Source organism: Rhinopithecus bieti, unplaced genomic scaffold (genome assembly GCF_001698545.2).
Source record: "Rhinopithecus bieti isolate Rb0 unplaced genomic scaffold, ASM169854v2 scaffold_8675, whole genome shotgun sequence".
In the NCBI taxonomy this organism is placed as follows: domain Eukaryota; kingdom Metazoa; phylum Chordata; class Mammalia; order Primates; family Cercopithecidae; genus Rhinopithecus; species Rhinopithecus bieti.
In genome coordinates, this window is record NW_016806447.1 from 3,480,470 (window position 1) to 3,491,365 (window position 10,896).

Here is a 10,896-nt window from a genome sequence, read left to right on the forward strand (position 1 = left end):
GTTAGCCAGGATGGTCTCGATCTCCTGACCTCGTGATCCGCCCGTCTCGGCCTCCCAAAGTGCTGGGATTACAGGCTTGAGCCACCGTGCCTGGCCTTAGCTGTGAATTTTATAAAATGTAGATACAGATAAAGTATTTTTGGTGAAAATTCGGTCCAAAATGAGAGAGAGAAGCTGTCATTGTAAAATATACACTGGATCTCAAAGATCTACCATTAAAATGTGTGTGTGGTTTTTTTTGTTTTGTTTTGTTTTTTTGAAACGGCGTCTTTCTCTGTCGCCCAGGCTGGAGTGCAGTGGTGCTATCTCGGCTCACTGCAAGCTCCGCCTCCCGGGTTCACACCATTCTCCTGCCTCAGCCTCCCGAGTAGCTGGGACTACAGGCGCCTGCCACCGTGCCTGGCTAATTTTTGTATTTTTAGTAGAGACGGGGTTTCACCGTGTTAGCCAGGATTGTATTGATCTCCTGACCTTGTGATCCACCTGCCTCGGCCTCCCGAAGTGCTGGGATAACAGGTGTGAGCCACCACACCCAGCCTAAAATACCTAATAATTTTTATATTGATTACATGTTGAAATTATATTTTGCAACATATTGGGTTAAGTCCTTAAAATTAATTTCACATTTCTTTTTACTTTTTTTAAGGTGGCTACTAGAAAATTTTAAAATATTTGTATGTCTCACATTAGAGTTCTACTTGAACAACACTGCTTTAGACAGTTGACTACTGCACAAATTCTAAGTCAGAAAAACACTTTAGCCCAAATTATTGGCTCAAGTTTTGCACCCAGACTTATCTGAACTAGAGATGGTGTCCAAGAAAACTGACTCTTTCACATCAGTTTATTTGGTAGTTATCGCTGCATTCTGAGTGGGGGAGGAAATAATAATCCTATCTTTTTTCTATCAGCATGTAAGAATAAGATTTGAAATAGCTGCTCCTAGAATTATTATTTAGAGTTCCTTGATCCAGTGTTCTTCCACTATAGATACATTGAGAAAGAAGATAAAAGTTTTCAAGCCAATTCCTCTCCTACAGAGAACTTGGCATAATCATTGGCTCAGGTTTCCCAAGTAGCATTTTGTCAGATGCTTAAGATATTGAAATTTTCTAGTTCATCTCACACTCTAAGAAGAAAGAAAGCGTATTCTCTTTCTCAAACAAGTCTGAGTTTCAGACTTGAACACTATTGTCCCCTGAAGTTGAGGAGCAACAGGACCCTTCTGGTCAATATTTTGGTGTAATGACCAAGGAAATTTCTCCACTCAAATGCAACAAAAGCAACTGCCAGTGGAATCTGTTTTCCTCAGATTTCTACACATTATGTGAAATTTCATCAGCAAAAATTGTTTGTAATGAAGAGCCTAAAAAAAAATTCTTTAAAGAACAGGATTAATTTGGAATGTCAGAGATTCAGTTCTATTAATCTGATAAAGACAGAAAGAAAATAGAGCAAAAATTCTTGGGTATTTTCTTTCCAATAAGTTTAACACAGATATAGTTCCATGAATATAAAATAATGAAAACTTATTTAGAAGGATAGGAATATAAAGAAAAATTACATAGCAGTCATTCATGATACTTCCTGAATACCACACTGACATCCCAAATTATAGTTCTACAGCAGAATAAAGGAGTGCCATCTCAGCTTGAGATTTTGACCTTGCTATAAAAAAGTACAGACCTCCTGCAGTATCCACAGGGTATGGGTTCCAGGACTGTCCACGGACATTGAAATCTGCAGGTGCTCAAATCTCTGATATAAAATAGTATAGTATTTACAAATAACCTATGCACATCCTCCTGTATACTTTAAATCATCTCTAGATTACTTATAATACCCAAGACAATGTAAATGCTATATAAATAGTTATTATACTATATTTTTAAATTTTTTTTGTAGAATTTATTTTTAATTTTTCTTGCTAAGTTGACCAGGCTGGTCTTGAGCTCCTGGCCTCAAGTGATCCTCCCTCCTCAGCCTCCCAAAGTGCTGGGATTACAGGTATGAGCCACTGTGCCTGGCCATATATATTTTGTATTATTGTTTTTATTGTTGCATTTTTTTTTTCCAAATCTATTTGATCCATGGTTGGTCAAATCCGTGTATGCAGAGGACTGACTGTACACTGCTCTGCTTGGGTGGTAGTACACAGGGTGAGACTGTAAGCCTGACAGTCAAAGCCTGGGTTCGAATCCTACCTCCACTACCGACAGCTGTGCAATCTTAGGTGCTATGCTGCAGTCTCCTCATATATGAGGTAGGAATAATAATAGCACCTACGTATGCAACTGTTGTGAGGATGAAATGGAAAGTCTTGAACAGTTCCTGGTGCATAGTAAATGCTCCAGAAATGTGAAAAATGTCAGGTGCTATTATTATTATGTAGCTGTCAGTACCCACAACCAGAGAATTTTAGAGGTGGAAGAGATCTTGCCTATTATACAGTTCAATCCTGCTTAAGAATTCCTGCTACAGTATCTCTTCCAAGTGGACTGAAATAGGGTCTGTTATCGACTAACCACTGGTGATGGGAACTCACTACTTCCCAAGAAGTAAGGTGTGTCTTCCATCTCAGTGGCTCTACTAAACACTCACTTCGTAATGGGACCAAAACCCCTTGTTGATCTTTTGTCCATCCATTCTTTTGCACAAGTCTAGTCATTCTCCCTTGTGGCAACCTTCCTTTCACACCCCATCATGCCTATTTCCTGGGAAGAATCTGTTTTCCAGATTCTTGGGCATCCACTATATGCAAAGCATGTGGCTTTCATGGATGTTATGCATTCCCAAAGGGAAAAAAGATGCGTAGAGTCATTGCAGCTCACAGCTGAGCTATGGGCTGAGACACACAAAAGAGCAGTGAAACAGACTTGAGCATCAACCAGCAGGATGGAGACTCACCAGGAGGGATTACATCACAATCACACAGGGAACCACTGTCGCTTTAATCATCTATCTCCTGACTAGTTCCTCTCTGTGAGGTGGAAATTGTATCCTCACCTGCCAGTTTACCTAATGATTCAGAAAAGGGTAGGGAAAATAGAAAGGAGGGAAGGGCGGGATCCAATCACCAAAGCAAAATTGGGACAAGCTGACGTATTTCTGCCAAGATTGGTGGAAACAAGCACAGATCTATTTCCTTTGAGCTGCTTTTTGTGAAATGGTGCTGGGCTGGCATTTCCTTCTCGCAAGATTTGCTGTAGAAATCATAACTGTTAAGAGTGTGAAGGAAATTGGAGATCATCTTGTCTAACGCTCCCATTTGACAGATGGAGAAACTGAGGAGCAGACTGGTTAAATGACTTGAAGTGGTGGCAAAGCTGCACTACATCTGAAGTCATCAGGTGCCTAGTCAGTCCAGTGCTCCAGCCACTCTACAACGCTGGTACTAAGACAGGCGTTCATTAAAATCACTTGTTTCCATTTGACTTGAGGACTTACACTCATTGTTGCGTTAATCTCTGCCACCGTTTCTTCATCAGTGGGAAACTGATATATCTGGACCCCATTGCTGACTAGTTCACTCATGATCTTACTCTTGAATTTGTGCAGTTCATTCTTGGCAATGGTGTCAGCTTTTGCAATTATTGGAATGATGTTCACCTGTAAAACAGACACGTCCATTTTTACACAGTTCCAACATAAGAAAAATAGACAAGTGAATAAAACATAGCAAACAAATAAATAAAATTGCAAAACCTTAATGTAAAAAATAAAGATGTTGCATGCTTATATCAAAACATCTCAAGTACCCCATAAATATAAACACCTCCCACGTACCTACAATTTTTTTTTTTTAGGTAGAGATGATAATGAAAATCAAACTTTGTACCTAGGTGAAAAATTAAGAAGACCTGAGATAAACTTTTAGTTCCATATTCAAACACTTTTACTTCCTCCCATCCTGCACTGCAAGTATACTTGTAATTTCCCCTCCTGTGCTACCTCATTTTTCTTTACAGAGTAAAGGAAGTGTTGCTATTCTACGACAAATAGTGGTAACAAAGGAGCCTATTCTTTGAATGACCAACCACTCCTTTTAGACCCCTCCCATCTACTTTAGGCTCTTGATTTTTGCACTCCCTAACGGTATAATAACAAAGTTTTTGTAAGAGCAGTGAAGTATTCGGTCCTATGCAGCCCAACATCCTTTCTTTCTTCTGATGACCTGAAAATTGCTGAGAGGAGAACCTATGTATTAATCAAAACAAAAATGGTGTCGCCCACTGTAAAAGTTTTCAAAATCACACCAACTAATTCTTTTGAAAATCAGCTTCTATCAAATTACTCCTTCATGCCGGAATAAAACTGAGCGCCAAAGGCAAGGCCCACTTTCACAGCATCGGTTACAAAGAACAGGGGAGAACTCAGAATTTGACAGTAGTGGCAGGAAGCCCAGAAAGGGAGCCAAGGATACCCTAGAGCACAAGTTCCAAACCCTGTGTGGACATTCTTTTCCCGGCTGCCCCCAGCCCTGTGCACGGGACACATTTCTTAAATTCACATTTTAAGATTAACTTTTCCCTAATCCCTGTAGAAACAGAGGTTTCAATAAGACGTTACTGACATCCAATATATAGAACTATGGTCTTCACCCAGCTTAGGTGAGAGAAAACAGACTCAGTGAGGAAGCTGTCCTAGCCAGGGAACAGAGAGGCTTTCGGGAGGTGTTCAGGTCACATCTGCATGCCTCTGCTTCTCCTTTTATCCAAAGGCCACATTAGAAATCCTGATAAACCCAAATGAGATGACACGCTGACAGAAAGACCTATTCTTCAACCTATTCCTCAACCTGCTCCTAAGCTCACCATGCCTGGGCTTCCTCCAGCAAGCTGCGGACTAAGAAAAACATCATTGAGGGTGGGGGAAATGTTTGGATCAGGACTGGAGGAACAAGAAACTTCCTATTGTTCTTACTGGCTATCTTTTATACACATTTAGTATTTAATTAATGTCAACATAAACAAAATGGCAGAGATTCACTCTTTCTTGGGCAAACTGATCAGAGGAGATAGAGAAATCAAGCAATTTGGTTTTAAAACCTCTTTTCCTCATTGGCAGGGGCTTGAAAGTCACTCCTGAAATGACCATACATTTGCTTAACTCTTCCCTTTACTTGTATAAATAAAACTTTGATATTATCATTTTCAGATGCTAGCTAGCTCTCCAACTCTCCAACGATATCACTTCTTTGAAAGTTTAACCTGCTTTATGGTTGGTTGTTTGCTTTTATTAGTTGTGCCTGTTATGCATTTTTCTTTTCCTTTTTCAATGAACTCTATTAAACATAATCATAGTGTTGGATATTATCCGGCTAGATCTGCATACTCAGCCCTCAGTTAGGAAGCCTACTCAGTCTACTTCCTTCAGAACGTCTGTGGAGAACGGGGCACTCTTGAGAACAGGGAGGTCTGCCCCTGCTTCCAAGGACACGACAGACGCAGAAGTGGCCCTCACTGCCCGTGATCTCTCCACTATCATGGCTAATGGCACAGCTCCCAGGGGAGCCGAGGAATCAAATGGGATGAAGAAGGGTTTCTATTTATTCTGCGAAGAGTACTCTAGCTGCAATGATCCTTCCAGGCCATTAGAAGATTTTTCTATAAAATACTGTGTCTGTGCCTGCTGGAAGCTGAAGGAGCCTGGCTTGGCTTCAGCCTCTCCAGACCTCTAAAGGCCAGTTCAGACAGAGGCCTTGGGGACAGGCTGATCTTCTGCGCATTCTCTCAATGTTTTGTCCCTCTGGAGAGGAAGCATCTTTTATCAGCGTTGTTGTTTAGACAAAATCATAGTAACAACACCCGGCAGAGTCCTCTAAAGAGCTTTATCATCTAATAAGACTTTTCTGTGAATGCAAAAGGCATTTTGAATCTACGAGTAAATACCATCCATGGCTTTGTTTAGTGGTTGTTCTTGTTGCCATTTGTTTCATCCTTATTTCAGAATGTATTGTCTTCTATTTATTTCAAAATGGAAAGTCTAATTAATTATATAGGAAGGTGCCAAATTTTATCAAACTTACCAGTCTCTTCCTTCACGTGTTGTGAAAAAGAGAGGGTATAAATGTGGCAAGCTCAGGGATCACACTTAAACGAAGACTTTGCTTTACTTGAACACACGTGTGCAGTTCAGTTTTAAAATCTAAGAAGCTGGACCATTATCATCACAGAGACAAAAATTTAACCTTTTATTCCATTGTAAACTTTGAATTAAAACCAAACCTCTAGAAACCTGTTAGAGAAAGTTTTTTTTTTAAGAAAATAAACAAACTTGGAAGTTATATTTCAACCTCCCATGTAAGAATTAAAATACTTCCTGAAAGCGACTTGATTTTTTTTTTTCTAGTTTTGTTTTGTTTTGTTTTATTTTATTTTGTCTAACAGGCAAGAAGTTTTGAAGTGGTTTTCTCGTGCTGTCAAACACTGTTCCTGTAATCCAGGAAAAAAAAAATCACATTGAAAGCAGAGAACAAATTAGGGCATTAGGATAAAGAAGATCTAAAAGGAGAGTGGATGATAATCAGAGTGGCAGCAAGTACCTTACTGTCCAGCTTTTTCATGGTGACCAGATCCAGGGACTTTAGTGAATGTCCAGTAGGGGCAATAAAGTAGAGGCAGGCATGGATCCTCGTGTCATGGTAGTTGAAGAGAGAACGTTTAATCTTCAATTCCTCTTGCAGGTAGGCCTCGAACTGGGCATCAATATATTCTACTATCGGCTTATAGCTAGAATGCAGAAACAGCATGTTTCTAGTCTCAAACCTCTTTCACAGTTTGGTATAGACAATCCTCCATTCAACATCACAATGGCTTCTTCTTTCCTAAGGGCTAAAGCCCAAGTCCTTACCTAGGTATCCAAGGCCTTCCATCACCTGATGCCTGAACAGGGCTCCAGGCTCACCTCTCCTGTCCCAGCCATGCCCAACCATTTGTAGCAGCCCCCACGTGTCAAGCCCTTATTTCCTCTGTGTCTTTGCTCACGCTGGCCCCTCTGCAAGAACCTGTCTTTTTCCTACTGTTTTCCTGGCTAACATTGATCCTCTAAAACAGAGACTGTACATATGTGGAGCGGGCTGCCACTCTCCCAAGGTGCATCCATGGAAGATATTGCTAAGAGATTGTGGCATTCTTTCCCGCTGGGCCAAAACTGGGCCTCAAAAATCCATCTGAGAAAAGTGATTGTGACAGCTTCTCCCTACTGATTGCCATTGATGCACAAAATGAAACTGTTGTGTGGTTTCAGAATACGACACCACCACCTACTGCGAGCTATTCCCTGGTCATCTGCCCTATTCCTCCAGAGGTGGGGGCTCTCTGTGCTCCCATAGCCCTGTGCGCAATCCAACCCATCTAGGAACTAAGGTGCCTAGACTCTTATGATCTTCAAGATTCCTTTCAACTCAAAATCTTCATGATTTAAAGGTAAACGTTGTAACCCTCTCTTCTCACCAAATCATTCAAATCTGTTTTGGATAATTGTGTGTGATCCTATTAACTGACCATAAACACAATGACGAATAGCATATTGGGGATACACATTCCATAAACCACATTTCCAGGAAGTAAGCAGTATGTTAGGTCATTGTGGGAAACCCGCTAATTTTTTCTGGTCTCCAAAGGGACTACGCAGAAGAAGTTTGTTTTAGCAACAAAGAGACTGTTCTACTAGGAATACAAAGAGTTAATTCTCCCCAAACTTATTGCCTTTCCGAAAATGTAAGTTTTAAGAAAATAAAACATTTCAACACCCAAATCCCATACCCATAAGTTAAACTGAAACCTCTGAAAGGGAACCACAAATCTTTTATAATAAAAGTGACAGCAGACATCCTAAGAAAAACAAACATCCCCAAAATAAACAATAACCACAAACAAACTTATGAGCAAAACTGAAAGCAGTCCATAAAAGGCTTTTTGATATTTTCTTTGGTGATTTTATCACAATCTATTGGTTCAATTAGAGTAGACAAAATCTCCAAAGGTTTAAAAAAAAAAAAAGGTAGGATATACCTCAGGAATAATAAAATTCCAAATCATGACAGGCAAAATTCCAATAAAAAGAATCAATGAGCAATAAGATTCTTCTATATTTTCTAATCTTGAAATATAGACATATATTGCATAATAATAATATTTAATGAGATAATTATAGAGGATGGTGGTTAGAAACATGGATTCAAGCCAAACTGCCTAAAACCATAATACAGCTGCACAACTTACTAGCTGCACAGCCTTAAGCAAGTCACTAAACCTCTCTGTGTCTCAATTTCCTCACAGGTAAATCACAGACAAAAATAGTAGTTCTATCAGAGAGCTATTGTGACAAATAAATGAGCCAATACATGCAATACATGTAAAGGGTTGTCACATAAAAGATATAACTATTTCATAATTATATAATAAATAACCAACACTATAGAATCAAGCCTGACTTTTTAGAAAAATCTTAAAAAAAAAAAGGAACTTTACATTCACCCAGTTCTCTGCTGGTATCTGTCCTGCTATGGAGTTCATGCCCAGGAGGGAAGTGCAGCAGGCCACTCCAGTGAGGTCCACCCATGCCCTTTGCCCTTTCAGTGTGGGGCTGATCCTTCAGTCTCCTGACACTGAGACAGATTTGGGGATTAGGGATCTTCCCCAGCAGCCTATTATCCCTAAGGGTAAGAGAAGCAGCTCACAGCAATTGCTCCCCTGCATCCCCAGTGTCTGATTTTTAGCTCTTAGCACTCCTCCTCTCAATAGTAGTCCAAATACGGTTCTGCTTTCTATTAATTTCCCTTCTTGCCTCTGGTTTTGATTCTGATCCTCCAAAAATAATGAGAGGCATAACATCGCTCATTTTGCAGTGAGGAATGCTTTCCGCACTGGATTCAAGACATCTTTTGTTCTCTAATATCTCAGACTTCCGTCTACCTGTTCTTATTATAGAGTCCTGGCCAATCATTCAATCTCCTTTCCTTTCACTCCATGTGTTCCCTCTAGAAAATCACACTCATTCCCTCTAGAAAATCATTATCATCCGATAAGATAGTTCCACTCACCATCTATCTGATGACAAGTCATAAATCTCTACCTTCAACCCAGATCTTTCCTCGGAGCTTCAGACCCATCCACAATTGCTTATTCTGTATTTTCAACTGCTTTCCCAACTAAATATGTCCAAAACTGAACTATTCATCCTGCCTTCAAACCCACATTTTCCCTGTATTCCTTAGCATGGTGGGCCACCACCCACACCACTGGCCAAGTCAGAAACCTGGGATTCAACCTGGAGCCTCCTTCTCTTACCTCACACACATAATAAATATGAAATCCCATCTACTTTACCTTCCAAACTATTACTAACCAACAAAAATAAATGTATTCCTGGAAAACAATTTACCAAAACCACTATTCCCTATGTCAAAGATTTAATTATGATAATAAAATAGTTTCTTCTTGATGAGACTCAAGCCAGCCAAGTGGTTTTGTACTCCTCATCATCATCCTGTAGATTAGATGAATTATCTGCCTCTTCCTCCAAATCCTTTCCACTTCTGTATCTGAAGTCAGAAAGAAAGGAAGCTTAATCCCAGCTTAGCCTTTTGCTAGCTCCATTCCTACTAACACTTATTCATATTCTTTTTGGCCAATTAAAACTTCCCTGGATTGTGGCCATATCAATCAGAGGAAACACAGGAGGACAAATCCAGTCTAGCCCTTACATTTTCACATAATTTTCTTTTAAGGCATGGAGATATTCCTTGTTACACAGCACTCATTTTTTTCCATATACCTCCAGCCATAAAACACACACACACACACACTAAAACGACAGAGGCTAACCCTAAAACCGATGGAAAAAGATACTTAAACAATGTTTTCCATCCATCCAATCTACCCACTGATCATTCTTGCAAAATGGCCAATGCCATCATTCAGGGACTGACTCTCCACTTCATATATGACCAAATACTTACCACGTTTTTCCCTTATCTTGCTGTCTGTTAGCCAAATTCCTTATCCCTTGACTACCTCCACCAGAAAGTGTGATTAAAAACTTAAAATTTAAAGGCCAAACAGTCCATCTCACTACTGTTTTACAACTCTGATAAAGATTTGGTGAGGTTGAAATTCCGTCTCGGGGATTTCAATTATTTCTGCCTTTGAGGGCTGACTATCATTACAGCTAGTGACACTCCATGGACAGCTCACCTCCCATCTCCCCCGTGTGGGGCAAACTAATTATTCTATTTCCAATTAAACAACAAAACTTGGTTTCCCTTCTTCCCCAGACCCCTTTCTTTCTCCACTAAAGAGTACAAACAGCCAAAACAAGGAAGCCCTTAAATAACAAAGAGTGAAATGTGCTTTTAAACATAACAGGAAATCTTACCAGATCTCTCTTCCTGCCTCCTTCTAGCTAGCCTGGTCTGAGGCAGATAATAATACAGCAATGCTGACATGTCCAAAGCCTACATAAACAAACTGGGATATTCTTGAAGTCTTGCATCTATGGCAGAAAAGCTTGCCTAATCCCCAAAGTAGGTAAAAATCAACATGGGTATAGAGAAATACCACATCCCTTCCCGTGTGGTTACATATTGATGCAGAAATGAATATCCCACTTCCAGTTTCTTGAGGGAAGCAGAGCCTGTCTGAATAACGATTTGTGAACAAGTCATTTGGCTTTACAGTCAATAGTGTCAACAATACCTTCTGAGGTACAGGGTAACAGAGAGTTTTAAGTGCCATTTAAAGAGGTTATGCAATAGCTGTCAAGAAACTTCAGAGGAAAAAAATATTTGGTATCTAGGTTAGGTTAATATCACACTTCCTCTCTTCTAAATCTCCTTGGAAACTATTATTTGACCCAAATGAGTCAGATAATTTCTTTTTTTTTTTTTTTTTT

The 10,896-nt window shown here is 39.8% G+C and overlaps 1 protein-coding gene across 3 annotated transcripts in view; it reads right to left on the reverse strand.

Moving 5' to 3' along the window:
- Positions 1–10,896, reverse strand: part of SEPTIN11 (septin 11) — a 94,919-nt gene that overhangs the window by 22,384 nt on the left and 61,639 nt on the right. For all 3 annotated transcript variants that reach the window (XM_017876540.1, XM_017876539.1, XM_017876538.1), the window contains exons 4-5: positions 6,545–6,731; positions 3,448–3,609 (exon numbers count right to left, since the gene is read on the reverse strand). In XM_017876540.1, coding sequence (XP_017732029.1) covers positions 3,448–3,609; positions 6,545–6,731 — 349 coding nt within the window. The remainder of the gene's footprint in view (positions 1–3,447; positions 3,610–6,544; positions 6,732–10,896) is intronic.